We start from the raw sequence: 19,476 nt of genomic DNA, 5'->3' as shown, positions 1-19,476 counted from the left end.
CCAGATGTCTCCCTTTTACACATGACCTGCCCAGGGTGAGCCTGTTCTTTCCTACTCACCTGCCATTCGTGGGCAGCACTGAATTCCAGGCCCTGCCTGTCTTTCAATTCTGGGCTGCCGCCTTTGCCAGCTAGTTCTTCATGTATTGGATCTTCATCCTTTGCTATCCATTTTCTTGTTATGGCATTTATAACAATTTACCTTTGATGCTACATTGGTTTTATGTTTTTTCCTAAGCTGCAAAGCTAATTTATTGAAAAAGCTTGAAAAGAATATTCTGATTGAGTCAACTGAAACTCAATACATTTCCTCTGCCAAGCAAATCTCCTCTTGCCCATTCTGAAGAATGTGCTCATGAACAATTCTTTCCCTTTAGGCCCACAAGCTACTTTTCCAGCTTTCACACATCACTTTTTACAGAGACAAAATGACATGCTGTTTTTGAGCATGTCAAAAGCCACCACTAAAGGTGGCTTTCTTTTAATGAGCCTAAGTGGCTACGGCGCTAGGAGGAAAACTAAGCCAGCCGTGGACAATGCAGCGGCCATCAGCAGCCTGGCCACAGAGGCTGGACCAGCACCTTCCCGAGCTCCTCCACCACTGGGCCAGGGGTACAACCTGGCGTACGACTGACAAAAGGTTTACTTGAAAGGAAAGGAGATTTGTTCAAACAGTTTGTTGCTTCCTTCCTGTTCTCTTCCTTTATTGTTCCAATTTCTTTCTTATCTGTCTCACAAAGGCTGACATAAAAATCTGGACTCTCACCTATAAAGATTTTTTCTATAGTTGCTCCTTTACTGTTTTTCACTCTATGTTGAATCTGTTAGGAATGTGAAGGATTACAGAAAGACAAAAAAAAAAGAAAGTACCAGGAAATATAACTCTAAAGATCTATGCCATTGATTGCCAAGTTATGTTAGGTTTCTTTGGTCATTTATGATTTTGAGGAAGATGGAATGAGGGTTTCAAAATTAATGACAGGTCTCAGACTGGAGGTAAACCAGGAGCCAGCTGTTAATGCAATCCTGCTCTTCCTCTCCTACACACACACACACACACACACACACACACACACACACACACACACACACACACACACACACACACACACACACACACACCAGATGAAAGTAAGATATCTGGCATCAAGGTGAAAATACGTACACACACACACACACACACACACACACACACACACACACACACACACACACACACACACACACCAGATGAAAGTAAGATATCTGGCATCAAGGTGAAAATACGTAAGTAAAAAGGAACTGTCAGACCCCAAAGGAGGTGAGAAGAGCCTACCCACAGAGGTCCCTGTGGAGGGAACTGAGCAGGGTCTCACCTGAATCTTTCAGGGGGCAGAGGGCACACTGCATGCCCCAGGCCTCACCGTGCAGGCAGCAGCACTCAGTGTAGGTCGTCTGCTTGCCAACCAGGGGTCGGCTGCACACATACTCATCACTCAGATGCTCCCAGCACAGATCCTGGTAGACGTCGGTTTCTGCAATTTGTTCTGAAAGGGAAGACATAGTTCCATGACAATTGCACTGTTATTCCTATTTCATAAACACTGTAGGGGAAGCCAGGGAGGCTCAAAGTTTCCATCCCTATTTCTATGAGTGACTTCCAAGTAAAAGTCTGAATCTAGCCTCATCTTTCCTTGGATCAAGCCTCTGTCATCTCCAACTGGGTACCATTCCATCCGCTGAAATTCAACCTCATCACAGTCTAATTAAATCCTTCTCACTACAATTTCCACGATTATATAAAATGCCCCACTATCTTGCCAGTACTTCAAAGCCCTGATGGATTTTTCATCCTTCTAATAGCTGCTTTTCCCCATTCACTCCTCTGTCAAATCCTACCATTTCTTTCTACATTACGGTTTTGGGTTCATGCTTTCTCACCTGGTTTATCTGCCAGCATGCTGGATGAGTGATATTTCATCCTAGGTCTTTAATTCTAACCTTTCTATCTTTCCACTGATTTCATCCAAAGTTGTCTGCTAGGAATGTGACAACTGATTGATTGATTGAAGCCAGACTTCAGTAGTGAATCAGGGGTGAACAAGGATTCCTACAATTGACCTTGGGGTTCCCTACCTCCTTGGCATGCTCTGCGGTCTGTTCTGTCTACCCTCACCCATGTCCTCCATTGAGCAAACCTCATCACCTCCCCCTGAACTCAGGGCATCCTCAGCTGCCTGTGAAGGTTCAGTGTGCTGCACTCTTGGACCGGGGACAGCTCTCCCATCTGCTCAGCTGCTCCATATTCCTTTGTCCATTAGTTGAGTAGTTTCGGGGTATTAAATCTCGCACATATTGATGATATAACCACACATCTTATTGTCATTTATCCTAATAGCACATTTTAATTATTTCAAAATACCTACAAAATCCAGTTTTCTAGTTTCCCCCAGTTCACATTTTACTAAAAAGGAAAATCTCACAATATTTTCTTGGATGTGAGTTTGCATCTCACACCTAAGCATACCATTTGATTCGGATGGTCGTATACATCTTTTTTCTGAAGCATCCAGGACCATTGGGTGAGTACAGAAGCAGTTATAAGAGCCTTCTGTATTAATACACTGGCCATCAATACAGCTGTTGGGGTCCTGACATTCATCCATATCTTAACAAGGGGAAAAAAAAAGGTAACTGAAGAAAATCAGTCATCAGTCGTACCTTATACACTTACCAAACTTTACACGTTGCAAAACTGAGCCCAGATTCCAGGGGCTGTCACATTTTAACTAACTACATGTCATCATCCAAAAGAGAACAGCTCTGACTATAAAAATATGTTATATTGATTGAAAAAGCAATGTCACCACTGCTGCTGCTTACGTTAAATATGGAAAGAAAACATCTATGAATAGGATATGCTTAGAAATGTAAGATAAAATGCCTCTTTATGATAGCTTTAAAATTGTTTCCTTTTGCTATGTTTTTCAGCCTAGTGTATATGGTTTTCTGCTTAAGCATTACAGTCTGGGTCAGTATTAAAAATGACTTTCACTTGCACTTATGAGTGATGAAACAGGAGGTTCCACAGACTAAAAGAACACTTCAGTTATACCAATGATCTGAATTATAATTCCACATTGAATATTAACTCTTAGCTCAAAATCCATTCAAGTAGTAAGCAGCATGAAGGTTTTTAAATTGTCTTAAATCTTGCTCAAGAAAAATATCCATAAAACATTTATAGATCTTTTCAACACAGGCTTTAGATTCAAAGAAATCTTTTTTATGACATAGCATGATTTATTCTTCCCCATCTGCATATTTTCACAACACACCCTACTGCATCTTCTTAAAACTTACCAAAGCATTGCAACTTAACAGGATCATAATAAGTCCCTTGTTTACAGTAGCATTCATACCCAGGCTGAGTATTCAAACAGAATCCATTTTTGCAGATTTCTTGTCCAAAGAGTAGGCATTCATCTGCATCTATGGGCAAAAAATTGAGAAATATATAAGGAGGGGCTAGCTTTAATCACCTTCAGTTAAAAAGAAAAGTATACTTATTAGGGGGTCTCAAGTTAAATATTATAATATCATTTATACTTTTAAATAATTTTATTGACAATATGCAATTCTTAAAGTTATGTTTAATTCACAGGTTAGGTCTAATTCACAAATGTTGGAACATAATAAGTTGTTTGCCTGTAATATTTAAGGAGTGATCTTCAAAACACTTTCAGAGAAGGGGCAGTTGTAAATATGGTCTTTGAGGTGCTTATATATATATATTTGATGAGATAGTCTACGGATTCTATAATGACACCAAAGATAATCTATAAAGAATATATATTTTTTAGAAATGTGTATTTCTGTAAATGTTCATTCCGGCCCATTCACTAGTTGAGCATAAATTACAGTGGTCCAGGATATTCCTTAGGATATTTGTGGAAAGCTCTCCAGAAGACTTAGACGGCATTTCATCAAAGTTTTCTTTCTTGATGATAAAGATAACTGAATGAAAGCATGAATTGCTGAAGGTGTTGGCAGACTCATGCACCCATGGTATCCAGAATTCCTGCCTTCTCCAAGGCTCAGTGTACTCCTTGATAAACTGAAGATAATTGGGATACCTACCCGACTTGACTGAAAGGGTTAAATGAGGTGGTCCATGTATAGTATATTGTCTGGCACAAGTAAATGCTCAGTGTTCTCTACTGTCTTTATTGCCATGTGTATCAGCATCAGTCCAAGCATTTTAGAGCTAATACCTCATTTTAGAAAATGAAGACTACACAGATGACTTGCTCAAAGTTAGACAGCTAGAAAGTGGCCAAGCCAAGCCTAGAATTTAGAGCTGTTTAGTCCGGATTTAATCCTATTCCAACATCTTGAGCCTGGCTAAGGTAGGGAGAGGAGGAATTTATTTTCGTATAAAAGAGAGGATGACTTTACAGTGAAATCAGGGCTCTGTACCATAATATGAAGTAAGATTTAATTATATCCTTGTAAAAATATATGATAGTTGTGACCTTGAAAAACATTAAGCACATATTGCCAACCATGTCTTCTTGCTATTGAATTGGACTAAATCATAGATCTATTTTAAAAAACGCACATGGAATTTTTTATCCAGCTACCGGATTTTACAATATTATTAAAATACTAGCTTTCCAACATTGGATGAACCCTAAAAATATTTTCATAGTCTGCTTTCCAGCCACTTAGCAGTTTTCAATATTAAACTATAAAGAAAAAAATCACTTTGTATACGAAAATTCCTAACATCTCTATCATGAAAATGTAAAATGTGAGTGGGGAATAAGAAAGTATTTATATATATAGTTTAAATTTCAGCAAAACAAAAGAGGCTGTTTTTCTAAAATTATAGAATAAAAGTCTTAAATACATATCTACTTTGTTTTCTTCTATTCTGTTTCTTATTATGAATCTGTAGCTATTAGAAAAAAGTTGTAACAATAGTGATGAGAGAATATTTTTAAAGGAGGAGCCTCAGCTTTGTTGATGACAGTAAAAAACATGATAATGGTTCAAATGTATATGGATATAAATTACATGATTCCTAATAAACTGCTGGAAATAAAACATTTATTCAGTACCTATAAAGCACAGAGTTTGTGTTAAGTACTTTTACACTTACTATCTCATTTAATCGTCACCATAACCGTTGAGACATTATTTTATCTTGGAGATGAGGAAACTGAAGTTTAAGAGTGTTCTGACTTCTACACCAGAGCTCTTTCAGTTCTACCTGGGCCTTCTTCCAAAGTAAAATGAAAGGCTTTGTAATCAGTTTCCATGTCATCAAAGAACTCCAGTTCTGGGTTCCCTAAGTAATGCTTTTTACCTGAATGTCTGACATACATACATGTAGCAAAGCCATTCCTGTTTGATTCTGACCTTTATAGTTCTGACCACCAGCGTGATAAGACGATTCTCCAGTGGGGACAAAACCTTTCCCTTCAGGACACATTTCAGTGAATTCAGCTGATTTCAGGAGAGACAAAACGGAGAAAAGAAGTTGGAAAAAAGAAAAAAATATTTAACCACCTTCCATGAATGAATGTTTCTTTCCAATCTAATTTTGCTTTCTTAGACACACAAACTCTAATGCAAATCTTGCCCATCTAATTCAGGCAAATAAATTCAAAGCAACTTCAAAAATTATGGATTAGGTGCAAATAAGTCTGATGTCTTTGTACATTCACATATTATTTGGGGAAAAAAACCCAATTCGCCTGTATTTTATTTACCCATGTTTTACTTGATATTATAATTATTTTTGTATTACTGTGATCTCCAGTATTATAAAGGTTTAGTAAGAAAAGAGCAAAATCTTGCTATAATATATAAGTAGATAATGCTATGTCACTGTTAGCAAAAAAGAGTAGTCTTAATGAAAAAAGAGAATACAACTGAGTTATCTTTCCACCAATATATCATACAGAACTTCATCGTAGCCATGTACCCTGGAAGGGACAGAAGTAAGTATACGAATTCCAGTCGAGGCGGGGTGAGGGGACTGCACCGACTGGAGCTGAAACTCACTCTAAGGCCAGTGAGTGTGCTCAGAGCTTCAGTGTAGTCCCCAACAGGAGACCAGCCCCAGCCCATGGACATCGCGTGCACCAGACACAAGTGTAGCTCCAGCTCTCGGCTGACACTTACCTGTCCCCAAGACAGGGCAGGGAAAGATCTCGCAGTTATCGCCCCACCCAGCGCCGGAGGTGCAGCAGCATTCCTGCTTGGTGACATTGGGGGCCAGCACGTTATCACAGAGACTGGCGTCATTCAGGTTATAGTAGCATTCTTTTTTTTCTTCTTTGGGCGGATCTACATCTAATTCTAAACAGAGTATTGATAGGATGTATCACATCTCTCCGTAACACCAGAAAGGTAAGCAAAAAAAAGATCGACCGGATGTGCCAGTAGCATTTCATTCAGAGAACACTGCTTTTCCATTCTCAGGACCCGATTATTTTGCCTTAAGACAAAAATTACCATAAATCCTGAATTTTGGTGGGTTTCTAACACATCCCAAGGGTGCAAATCTGTCAGAATCATTTCCTTTTACCTTAACCAATTATTTTATCATAAATTCCGCTTTCTTGTCACCCATTTTTACCAAGTCATAATACCTACTTAAATCAATGAACATTTTTTTCCAACATTTGCCCAGAGATGTGGGGCCACATATAATATTTAACCCTTCGGTAGTTATTTGAACTGACCATGCTCTGAATCTTTTTTGAATAGTTCAAAGCAGAAGAAGGTAAATGGAAAAACACAGAAATAACCTGGCATATGTAAAATAACCTTTCATCACTTAAAATTTAAGTACTTAAATTGTTGCAAATATTGACATTGAATGAAATAATGGATGCTGGCTAAACTTCAGGGTTTAGCTGGGTTCTAGTCCCAGTTCAAGTGCAGCTCAGAGTAAATTTTATTCTAACACACTCAGTTTAACCCTTTGTAGTTGAGACAAATGAGGGGTGTGTGTGTGAGAGAATACAAACAATGAGAACAAAATCCACTCACTTTCAGATAATAAAAATGATTGAATTCTATCAGATTTGAAGTTTTTGAACAAACAAGTCTGTGCTTTTAAAAACTGATCAATATATACCAAGGCTAGACTTGGAAAGAAGTCTAAGCCCTCCCTACCACACGTGATAGAGTTCAAATTACTGCCTGTGATCCAGTGAGAATTTATTAATAACTTTTATTTTAAGCTATAGCAAATAAAATGCTGAATGCCGGTATTGCTATTTCATCAGAACTCTGTGGTTTCAGATCCTTGAACCCAAAGAAACTCTAGGGACAAAGGGAAAACGTTTGCTGGTGAGGACAAGACTAACGTCAAAAATTACTTATTATTCACTTTTGAAGTTTGTAGATAATTGTGTTAATCAGGAAAACATATTAGGCTATTTTCACAATAGTTTCCTACGTATTTATTTTGGCAGGGTCTGGTTGTGCAAACTTGACTAATATACCAAATAACAAAGATGCTTTTAAATTTAAGTTCATAAAAATTATATCAGATAAGTTATCATCCTTTTTTTCCTCCCGTGGCACTGAAAACAAGCAAACAAACCAGCCTGGTAGGATATATTACTTTCAGAACAAATAAGTATCCATTGGAATATAGGAGAAGATCCCCTTGCACATTGGATTCTGGCTGATTCTCAGATGCTTTTTTCTTTGACAGATTTTAGCTTAGACTCTCAAGGTTAGGGTTAAGACCTGACAACAAATTCAAACCTAGAACAAGAGCCTAAGAAAAAAAAACAGGAATGCTGATTTCTCTGCAGCAGTTTACGAAGCAGTTTTAAATCTTTTCCTCGTGTTTGAAATTGGGTAAAACTGGTCACATCCTTCACACTGTTTCATTTGCTTCAAATGCGCAGAGGGAAGAAATGTGCTTTTGCCCTTCTTTGCCGGAGGGCTTCTAAGCTGTTTAGCATGGAATTATTTAGGAAAACTAAGGGCACATATTTTTAAATATCATTAATTCAATCATAAACTTTGTAGAAAATTTTATAAGCTTTCCCCAACATTTGTGAATAAATTCACTGCCTATTACTATCAACAATTCTGCCCGTTTATTTTATTCAGCAGGCCTAAAAAAATGTAGCTAGCTACTAAGCAATGCATTTAGAAATATAGATCAAGAAAGCAACACGATCGGGGTTTTGTAATGGCACATTTACTTCAGAGTGTATGCAAAGAAAGCACCTGGTCACTGTTTTGTTCTCATGTCTCAAGTTGTAGGTATGCTGTGCTATTTACTATAAAATGCAATTCTATATAGTAGGACTTCAATGAATATTGCTGTGTCCACAGGTAAGCAGAAAGCACAGGTTTCCATCAGAGGCAAAGCATGCCAAGAATTATACTCTTTTGGAAACACTGTTTTTATGTTGGTGTTTTTTTTTTTTTGCAATGTTCATTAATACTCACACAGTATGGAAACTAAGAAACATAATAAAATTCCCTTTTCTTGGGAAGGAAACTCACAGATCACTGTGTCTGGGAAACAACTGATAACAAAATTGTATCATTCAGGTTTACATTGGTGGTTTCAAGTTTTGCTCCTATTTTCTTTCCAAGTAGTTTGAAAGTTTACAGCTTACACAGCTGAAATGGAGTTTTCCTTAGGCCTTCACCCACGTGTGGAAAAAGATACAAATTCTTTTTCATAAGAAAGCTGGTCAACAAAGGTCATTTCTGTGAAAAACTGCAATTTCCCTATCTCAACCTGTAAATAATTAATTTCTGAGAGTATTTTTCCATTGGGGGAAAACTCTGATCAGTAAATCTATTTAGTATAATTTCTTTAAAAAAATCTTTGTATGAATTTAGGTTGCTGCTGCCAAGGGTGGATTGTTTCCATTGGAAAATAATTTTAAAAGATCAAATTAATGGTTATAGGCAGTTCCAAGTACTGAAAAAATGAATTCTATTTTTCTTTAAGATTTTATGAGTAAGATTAGCCACACTTATATATATATCTTCATACCCTTCTAAGAAATGTATTACTTCTTTGGTATTTTCAGGATCTGAATGTTCAGTTATACTAATAGATTGGCTTGACATTGATACAGAAGCATCAATCGCGTATTTTAATTATAGTGGTATGGCCAGCAATAATAAGGAAGTGAGTATTGGGCATTTTACCTGTGTGCTCTTTTTGAAGGAACTTTCCCAGAGGTCTTATCATGTGATCCTCAGAGAAACTTCATGCTATAGATTTAACTGCGTAGGATACAGAGTGTCTCCACTTTCCAGAACAGAAAATCGAGGTACTTTCCAAGTGTCCCACACCCAGTGCTTTCCCCAGACCCCTCTAGAGGGCTCAGCTTCTTAGGAGCTCAGTGAACATGCATCTCTTTTGCTTTGCTTTTTTTCTTTCTTTTTTCCTCTCTGAGGCAAATGAGGAGAGGGCAGCAGATAATCCCTGACGGTTTCCCTAGCTCTTATTCTCACATGGAGTTCAGCTACAAGGTTAAGTCCATAATAATTCTTGCTCTGAATAGGAAAGAGAGGCTTTGAGCTGTAGCTGCTGCCTATCAACAGCCTTATCTTGGAGTTCCCTTTCCCACATGCCTCAAGTCTACAGAAGGTGGTGGTGTTTTCTTATAGGATTACTTCTTCCTTTGTCTTTTCCCACATATGTCCAATCTGGGATTTCCTGCTAGGGGTGAGGAAATCTGGAAAGTCTTTTTTTTTTTTTTTTTTTCGGTTAAAGCAGACACCAGAGCATTTCAAACAGGCATTTTTTTCCCCCTTTGCTTTGAATGCTTTCACGTTCCGTGTGTAATGTGTCCTGAAGACCTGTTTGAATTAATCCTCACCACATCCTTTTGAGGAATTAGGGTCATAATGACCGAAGAATAATATCATGAATATGTGTGAATGAATAGCATGCCCCAACTGAAACACCTCTCCAGAGTCCAGAAAAAAAGTCAATTTACAGAACTCCGTGAGTGTGGTAGTGTTCAACAAACTATTTTCAATAGCATTGCCCAGGAAGGTTTACTCTCCTTTTTACTGTCAGAGGCACTAGTATTTTATACAATCACATGTTTTTTCACGAGAAGGGATTTTAATTATATTTTAAGGAATACTAAAAGAGTACTTGGGAATTCATATTTTTCTATTTTTCTTTCTCAAGGACTTGGGAGATGAGAAGAAATGTATCTTTCAGTGGAATTCAGGGTGCCAGAAAAGAAGCACTCATAACAGGAAGAACAGTTTGACATGAAGGGATGCAAATAAAGATGACGACCATAGATGGTGACTTCAGATGGTAAAAGATGCACACAAAAAAGGTGACATTGTGGGGAGATTCTCAGACATTGTAGTTCTTTTAACAGCATGCCACTGTATGTTCTTTCCCAAATATCTGTACGTGACTCTTTAAATAAATCCTGTTACACCATAGATGGGGACTTCAGATGGTAAAAGATGCACAAAAAAAGGTCAAAATGAAGAGAAGAAGGCAAAGTACAAAAGAGAAAAAAGAAATTTTAAAAGATATCTTCACCCAGCTCCCATTCTTAAAGAGCTCAGCTGGGTAGAAGTCAGACCAGCAAACTGAGCACAACAACGCTGCTGGGAGAGCAAGTGCTGGGACAGACAGAACTATAGTAGGAGGGAGTGGGAAGGTAATCAGGGAAGCCTGCCTGGAAAGGGTGACATCTGAGCTAAGTTTTGAAAAAAAATAAAAGGCAATAAACAAGGGCAAGGGTGGATGTGGGGTAGAAGTACAGTTTTCTCTGTGTGGTCTGTGTGGCTGGAGTGGGGTTAGAGGAGAGGCAGGCTGCAGGATGAGCCATACAATAGGAGACCCAGGGCACCAAACTGGAGGGCTGGGCAGCAGTTCTGCAGAATGTGACTTGGAAGGCCTGGGGGTGGGGCAGGAATGGACTAACATGGGACCGGCTGACAGAGGAGGGCAGGGCCAGAGAGAGATTCTGACTGAGGTGCTGGGTGGAGGCCAGTGACAATCCCTGTTGCAAGAGCTGAGCCCCCCACTACAAGGCAGAGACAAATGCTTGCCTCTAAAGGAAGGTGCCCTCCCGCTTTCCGCCCCACGCTGGTAAAGGAGTTAGAAGGGAAAGGGAAGAGTGGGCCTGGGAAAGGAATAAACTGGGGAGAGGGTGGAGAGAAAGGCCCATGATTTATGGAGGCATTACTAGACCTGGAAAAGGCAGGGAAGGAAAAGTAGGCAGACATGGATGAAAAGACAGGGTTTCTGAAAGCAGAATAAAATCCTGTGAAGAAAGAAAAATAGGAGAAAAGTAGAAGAGATGACTGAGAAAAGGAAGCATATTTGGAGAGGGAGAAATGAGAACATCTAGAACGACAGGGCAGTTTGTTTAAACAAGCAGACTTCACAGCAACACAAGAGCTGTAACGACACTGACCCATGAGCGGGGTGAGGGTCCGTAAAGATAACTGAGTGTTCAATGCCAAGGCTGAAGAGAAGTGAATTGCCTGGAAAGGTTTAAAAGGAAATGTAGAAACTAGTCCTCCATGTACACCTAATTTAGAGCAAATTCTAGGATCCAAAATGTACTTCTAATGCAACAGTGTGATTAGATCTTTGAGTGTTAAGAAGATAAAACAGTTTAGATTTATTGTTTGAGTCTATCACTTTGACAGATACGTTAGTTCATTAAAATATTGACACATCTCTTGATCAAAAATTCAGGTAAAAATACCTAAAGTAAAGATACTCTACATAGCAACCAGAAAATTTATAAAAATAAAAGCAAGGTTTGGTAACTAGTGAACACTTCTCACTACCTATCTTTGAATGTGGGAAGAAACTTGACCCAACTTTTTGTTTTTTTTAAACAAATGAATGTTTCCTCAGTCTTACCTACATACATGGTATAGATCCATTAAAAACACACAATAAGACCTCAGGAGTTCTATGGCATTTTACAATATTTACATTCTAAACACTGTGGCCTCACTGTCTTTCTTACCAAAGGTCTCGTTTCCCAATAAAAAATTATTAAAAAAAAACTTTCAACGTTAATTTGTTTTACAGGTCAACTACGCACATTTGAAAGTCCTATCTTGCCAACTATAACAGTTGACTGATGTTATATGTGGTTTCCTGCCTTAAAAAAAAATATGTACATCCACAGAACCTGTGGAGTATCCCTCTAGGCAGAAAGAATACCGTACGAGCTCAATCGTCAAAACCAAGCAGAGGAGCTGTGCAATGTGCCCCTGGCAACAAAGAAATGCTCGGTTTTCTTCAGCTTCACTTACAATTTAACCAAAGCAAGGAGAACTATCCTCCACGTAAAACAGTAAGTAGGTATCTCCTCATCTAAGTGTGCCCCCGTAATAGTTTTGATAAAATGCACAATTATTTTATTCTGTGGAACTGGATACATGCAGGGACACCTCCTTGAATGTGGAGAGGTGAGGCAAGTTTGTTTCACACTTTTTAAAAGGGTAAATTCTATGGTATGTGAATCATGTGCAAGAATGAAAAAATAAGTACACAAAACAAGGGAGTAATGCTTGAGCCACTGAAGAGTCTTTGCCGTAAGAGAAGAGAAATTCTGGTCCTGGTTCCAGTTCTCATGTTGGGAGAAGGATTAAAAGGTGTTTATTATATCATTTAAAAAATAAGTACATGGAACAGTGAATTAATAAATAGATAGAAATACATGGCCATTGACAAGCCTTTCCACAAACTAAGAATTAGAATCAGCCTAATTTTTTCCACCTGAGTGCCATTAAAAATATTGAAGGGTAAACAGGCATTATTCTACCAGCATGATAGGATAGATATCCTGTGAACTCATCCCCTTGAAAACAATTTAAAACGTTGGATAAAATACAAATGAAGTCGTTTTAAATTATCATTGCGCTAGAAAACAGGGAGGATTCCTCCAAGTCCAAAAACTAGGGAGAGCAGGAAAAAACTAAGGTCAGCTGAAATGCTGAGGGCATCTGTTGAACCCAGGGGCACTTGAGCTTTAATTTTTTCAAGTTATCCCAGAGATAAGGGGAGAGAAGCTCACCTAAAGGGCGTGGCAGGATGTCTAATAAGAGACCCTGTATAAACAACTGTCTAATCAGACTCATTGAAAGGTGAAGTAGAAATAAATCTATGCCCACGTTCAGCTCCAAACGACAACAAGTTAAGAAAATTTTCATTGAAAATTCTTAACAAGATCAACCCTTATATTTTGGATTTCCCAGCTTAAATCCATTCTTTCTAGATGATTCAGAAACCCTCAAGTGAAGAATTTAAATTCAAGTACTGCGAGGCAGTTTTATTCAATAGTCACTCCATGTCTACCTCTTGTGAGGCACTGCTAAGCAGTAACCTAGGTTAAATATTTCCATTAAGTTTGGGAATACAAAAAAGAATAAGAGGGCGGGCCACGGTGGCTCAGCAGGTAAGAATGCTTCCCTGCCATGCCCGGGGACCCGGGTTTGATTCCCGGTGCCTGCCCATGTAAAAAAAAAAAAAAAGAATAAGATACAGAGACAGTTAAGTACAATGAATGAATGAAGTGTTATGAGAGAAGAGAAATAGAATCTATTAATTCTTCCCTGGGGATTTGGGGGGAAGTATAACAAGTTGGTGACTTTTAAAGGCTTGAACACAATTTCAAGGAAAAACGCTGGTAAGGGAGAGCACCACAGGCCCTCCTTAGCAGGAGCAAAAAGCACAGCCTCGGAAAAGCTTGCCTGGTTGGGAAGCAGAAGCAGTGGGTTCAGCTTGAGTTTCGGGTAGCATGAGTGTGGGAGACGAAGCTAAGATGCCTGGTGAGATTACAGAGCTCAAAGGGTCTGGGTGCCATGCTGACGGACCTGGACTTATGCTGTGGGCAATGGTAAGCTGTTGAAAGATTTAAAACCAGAATGACCATTTCAGAAAGGTCTACTCCGGCGGCAGCATGGAATAGGAATTGATGGGAGTAAGTCATGGCTGGAGAGTCAGGGAGGCTTCTGCAGTGGTCCAAGGAAGGGAGGCTGAGGGACTGCCATGGGGCAGCAGAAACAGAAGGACAGGGAGGGATCTGGAGGACACTTCAGAGGTAGAAGTAGAAGGATGTTATGGTTGCTTCAACGGTAGCAGAGGGGGAGAAATTCAAACTATGGCTTTGGGATTTCCGATACCGATGTTTGTGTTGATGTTTGGCAATTAATGAGGGGACCCTGGCGAGAGAAGCAGCTTAGGAGAGGGAATGGTAATTAACTTAAGGGATGGGCTGTGGAAGAAGAACCTGAAAGGAGACGGAGAAAGAGCAGCCTGAGAAGCAGAGGATACAGGGGAGAGTCATGTTTGGAAATTAGAAAGGGAAGAGAACAGGGGATGAGAAACCACTGTCAAATGTTTCAGAAGAGGAGTCTGCAATGAGGCTAGTGGTTTAGCATGAGAAACTCCCTAACGACTGGAGAGAAAACTGTGACACTCGCACGAGGACTAGGGGCTCCAGATCTCAGTGTCTTGATGATCAAAAGGGTAGACTATTCCGACAAGATAGGGAAGCATGAACTTTCCTTCAAAAAGCCTGGAGGTCAACTGGGTGACAAAGATGAACCCTGATGGAGACACTGAAGGGGATGTTTAAATATATATATTTTATGGCTGCCAATTTTCTAAAAAAATATGAATTGTTTAATAATGAAATTTTTTTAAGAAGTGAACCAGAACCCTTTTTTTTTTTTTAAGAAGCTGATATCCAGGAGGAGCTCCTCAGCCCTGAGAAGTGGAAAGATGCCCAAGCTGGGTTCTGAGATCAACTCTGCCTCTCATTAGCTGTTTGGCCCAAAAAATAACACTTAGCACTTCTCTCTGGGCCTCAGTTTCCTTTTTCCTATAAATAAAGGAACTGGGCCAGAAAATTGCTAAGGTGGCTTCTAGCAGAAGCCTACTAGAATAGTATGTAAAACTTGCTATTTAAAGAAACTATAATGAATGGCTGTGTAAAGAGAACAATTAATTTGTAACGCAAGTAATCAACCCAATTTATACACTTTATAATTTCTGATTTTGTTTATTTGCTTTCTTTAGGCAAGGACCACCTGCGTCGATTTATAATATGTACCTTTTTTATTACGTTCTTTTTATTACACCTTCTGTTTTAAGAATAAAATTCAGTTCCTGCCACAGATCTGCCCTGCACACCAATAGCAGCAGAGAACAGCATTTTGTGGTAAAGTCTGAAGGCTGCAGTTGCCAAGACTAAATATTTACTGCTTCCTTTAGCATGCCCAAGGACATAAAGTTTTTATGGAGCAATTATCACAGGCACTGAGGAAATAAAAGCATCAGATTGTATTTCATAACCATACCCTCTAAATGTGATGAGTGGTCTGGTATTAGACATTTTTTAGTTATTTCTGTTTCTGATGCTTTTAGGCAACTTGTAAAGCAATGTACATTAGTGGTCAAAGGTCCAAGCAGTGAAAAACATTAGACCAGACCTAAAAAGAATTATGTGGGAGACAAGATGCAGTTTAAAGATAAAAATCCTAGCAGTTTAGGGTTCAAGAGCATCTTATGAGTCATCTGGAACTATGCCCTACTGGAAGAGGGTTCTCTCCTGGCCATGCATTTCCCACCTCTTCTGAGATATCTCTGGGCAAATACCTGCTATTTCATGAGACAGTCAGTTCCACTGCTGAGTAGCTCTTGCTTTTGAAAAGTTCTTCTGGATACTGATCTCACATCTGCTTTTCTAACATTTTCACCCTGGTCCCAGTTCTATCCTTAGCCTGTGCTGCAAACTTATCTTTCCTTTCTTAATCACTATGCAGGAAGGATGATACCTGAACTGTTAGTATATCATATATCTAGTAAAAGTAATTTGAATCTTAGTTAAAAAACTTTTGAAAAGTTTGGTACAAAATGTTTTGCTCTGTATGACAGCAGATTTTTTGACTGGGGTACGGTACATGTCGTTTTAGCCGGTCCATCTTTAACCAACTTGTGGGATTAACTGATGCTCTTGTGCCCTCTGAATACATCCTAGTTGATATCCACAGCAGGGAGAATGCTCCGTCGGCCATTCCTGGCCATACTTTTCTGCTCCTACAGGCTGAGGAGCATAATGGTCGAGACTCACTGAGGTGTGTTTGTCTGCAAGCACATCTGCGCTGGTGCACTGATTATTATAATGCTGTAATTTAATTAAATAGTATGTAAAGCCAATAAAATATGTGTGTGAAAGTGGAGCTGCTTTTAGAGCAAGTTAATACTTCAGAAAAACTGAAGTTGATTCAGTAAAAAGAATTATATCCAATTAGATGTGGATAAGACAATCATACAAGTAATTGAGAAAAGTGCAACCAAAATCCATACGGATTTTGCACCACTTATCGTTGCTAATGTCTTTCAATTCTTACCCCCTTTAAAATGAACAATGTGTTCAGTATAATAGATGTAAAAGCCATGCAGGCATTCAAAAGGGGAATTCTACTCAAAGACCACGGCCCTTCTCTGAAGATTTGTGAATAAATGCACATTAATGTATTTTAAGTTAGAAAATAAATACCTAAAAAATATACTAGTGTTTTTATGGTTTCCAGTTTTGATCATCTTTTCAAATAACTGATCAGTATTGGCTCTGATCAAGTCAGATATAGAAGGTTCTTGATGCAGTTTATAGCTGAATTCTGTCTCTCAGGACAATGCTAGATGAAGATGAAATACCATCATTAGACAGTCTTAAGACTTACAGATAATCTATCAAAATTTGTGAGGAACTCTACAAATTAGAGCATGAAAGGAGTCAAGGTTTGCCAGGAATCATATAAATGAGTAAGTCCCACCATGGAAAACTAAGACAATTGGGTATATGTAGGTACATAGCAGAAGCCAGATAACTATGGAGACTGTATAGAATGACCCAGCAATTGGGGAGATCAGATATAATGTTAAGTGGAAGAAGAAACAATATTTATATTGACAAATAAGCCTTGTGAAGCTGAGTATCCAAAATGATGTACTTTGAAAAAGAGAAAGAGGGTAACTAGTAGAGTCTGTCTAGAATGCTCCAGAAAGAAAGGCAGCCAATGAGACAGTGTGGTGGTTAATTTCATGGTCAACTTGGCCCGGTTATGGAGTTCAGTTTTGGTCAAGCAAGCAGTAGCCTGATTGTTACTGTGCGAGTATTTTATGGCTTTAAATCATGAGTCAGTTGATTGCATCTATAGCTCATTACATCTACAATCAACAAAGGAGAGTGCCCTAAGCCTTGAGAGGTGTCTCCTCATCTAATTAGTTGGAGATTTTAGAATCCAGAACTGAGGACTTCAGAAGTCAGAAGAATTTCGGCCTCAACTTCAGGCAACCAGCCTTCTCTGAGGAATTCAGCTTCACCTTTATTGAAGTTTCCAGCTTGTGGCCTGTCCTGCAGAATATGGATTTGCCAATCCCCATGGTTGAGGGAGCCAATTCCTATAATAAGTCTCTCCATGTTTATATACTATTATCAGTTCTGCTTTTCTGGGAATCCTGACCAATACAGAGGGCAAGGAGGCTAAGGAGGGGGAAAAAGTAAAACAGGTGTTAGGGACTTGGTTGGAGATGAACTTAAAAGCAGGGGGCGGGTGCACAGGTAGTTCAGTGGTAGAAGTCTCGCCTGCTATACAGGTTGGGTTCCTGGCCCACCACATCAAAAAAAAGTTGTGAACAAAATTCCCTATGATATACATATCACTTATCTATCTACATATCACTTTGTGTGTGTGTATGTATAGATACAGAAATACATATATGGAAGTAGACACATTAAAAAAAGGAGGCGGCAAGGAAGAAGATTTATAACCAGAGTCACCATATAGTTTTAATAAGCAAGAAGATGCAGTGTGCAGTGAGAATGATTCAGATTCTCTCATAATCCTATTACAGCATTATTAAACTCCAAAAAAAGAAATTGAGCCAACTTCAGGATCCCAGACAAGTACTCTAAGTGAAGCTCTCTGAACTGAATGAACTAGTTTTGATGCCACTAAAATGTTCTAGAAAAAATATTTATAGTTAAAAGATAAACCAAATAATATTTAGGAAATAAGATACTCATGAAAGTTAGAGATCATAAGAAGATGAGAAACAGATATCCTTTATGTGTTTGGGATATAGCTTACATCATACAGTACTCTGCCAATACATAATGGCTTCTATCTATTATTTCATTTAAACTCATAAAAACGTCTATTTTACAGGCAAGAAAATCACAGCTCATACATGCTGAGTGACATCTCAAGTTTACACACGTAGAAAGTGGGTAGCAGACCAGAGCTCTGGTCTTTCAATTAAGATAATATTTCAGATAAGTTTAGAAAACAAGGAAAACAAAAACTAAAATTTCCATTAAGTTTGACAGTTACTATCTTTTTCTCTATCTTCCCCTTTAGAGACTGTGATCACAGGAATATCCTATTTATTTTAAATTAGCATCATATCATATGCATTCCTTATGATGTCCTAATTTCCATACCATTTAATGACTATACAATATTATGCTATGCGAATTATTTCATTCAAAATAACACAATGCGTGCGGTGCCACTCATGGAAACCAAAGACCAATGAGAGAAAGGCAGTTGTTAAACCAATCCCCTATTTCTGGCCGGCCAGATTTTGGTTTTATTTTTTGTTTGTTTTTTTTCTGCTATTATAGGTAGAACCAAATTGAGAAGTCTTTTCTCCATGGCATATGTGTGGCAGTGGCCGTCACTGGACAGAGAGAACAGAACTACCCCACTCCAAAAATACCCTCTCTCTGCCCTTCAAGGACAATGTTTTTGAATTACCATGTGCTTATTTAAATCTGCACCCCTCAACCTTTCTCTATTTAATAACTGAGCAGAAAAATGGTTGTGGGTGAAAATATTGATACATTTTCCTTCCTCTTATTTAAAAGGTACTGACTGTACATTTGTATGCACAGAAAGTACACTTGACAGAGAAGTAATGAAAGCTACTATGGAGGCATGTGCAAAATCAACCAAGATTGAGCAAGCAAGTAAAATGGTCTGTTTCACTATATTTGGCTCTCAAAGAACCATTTGGTCTTTTGCTTTTCTTCAAATACAACCACACTGTAGCTACATGGCATAAAGTAAAAGGGTGATCTGGAAGTTGATTAATTTAGCTGGAAAACTGTCAGCTCTCCATTTCAACTCATGCCATAATGACATGGACTAAATTAAATTTTAAACAAAGGCAAACTTAGCTGCTCTCTAGGCCAAATTTTGGAAAAATACCTTCAGAATTCCAAGTGGAAGTCTTTGTAGATCCTGAGAGGCTTACATGTTGCTTTTAATTTGGAAGTGTCAAGATACTTCTCTCCAAGGACCAACAAAGGAGGATTATGTAACTTAGGGAGATGATGCCATATTAGACCTTGAAATGATAGCTCTCTAAATTTTAAGTGATAGCAGCAAATGTTCTCATTATTTTGGATGCTTTATGCTA

At 38.6% G+C, this 19,476-nt stretch overlaps 1 protein-coding gene across 18 annotated transcripts in view; it reads right to left on the bottom strand.

The window, feature by feature from the left end:
* The window catches only part of LTBP1 (latent transforming growth factor beta binding protein 1), a 471,389-nt gene that overhangs the window by 23,612 nt on the left and 428,301 nt on the right, over positions 1-19,476 (bottom strand). For all 18 annotated transcript variants that reach the window (XM_077135032.1, XM_077135035.1, XM_077135033.1 and 15 more), the window contains 5 exons: positions 6,171-6,347; positions 5,403-5,489; positions 3,342-3,470; positions 2,506-2,646; positions 1,355-1,525 (listed from right to left, as the gene is read on the bottom strand). In XM_077135032.1, the coding sequence (XP_076991147.1) occupies positions 1,355-1,525; positions 2,506-2,646; positions 3,342-3,470; positions 5,403-5,489; positions 6,171-6,347 (705 nt within the window). The remainder of the gene's footprint in view (positions 1-1,354; positions 1,526-2,505; positions 2,647-3,341; positions 3,471-5,402; positions 5,490-6,170; positions 6,348-19,476) is intronic.

Source organism: Tamandua tetradactyla, chromosome 17, assembly GCF_023851605.1.
Source record: "Tamandua tetradactyla isolate mTamTet1 chromosome 17, mTamTet1.pri, whole genome shotgun sequence".
NCBI lineage: Eukaryota > Metazoa > Chordata > Mammalia > Pilosa > Myrmecophagidae > Tamandua > Tamandua tetradactyla.
The sequence above is the reverse complement of the archived record's forward strand: the minus strand, read 5'-3'. Positions and strand labels throughout refer to the sequence as shown.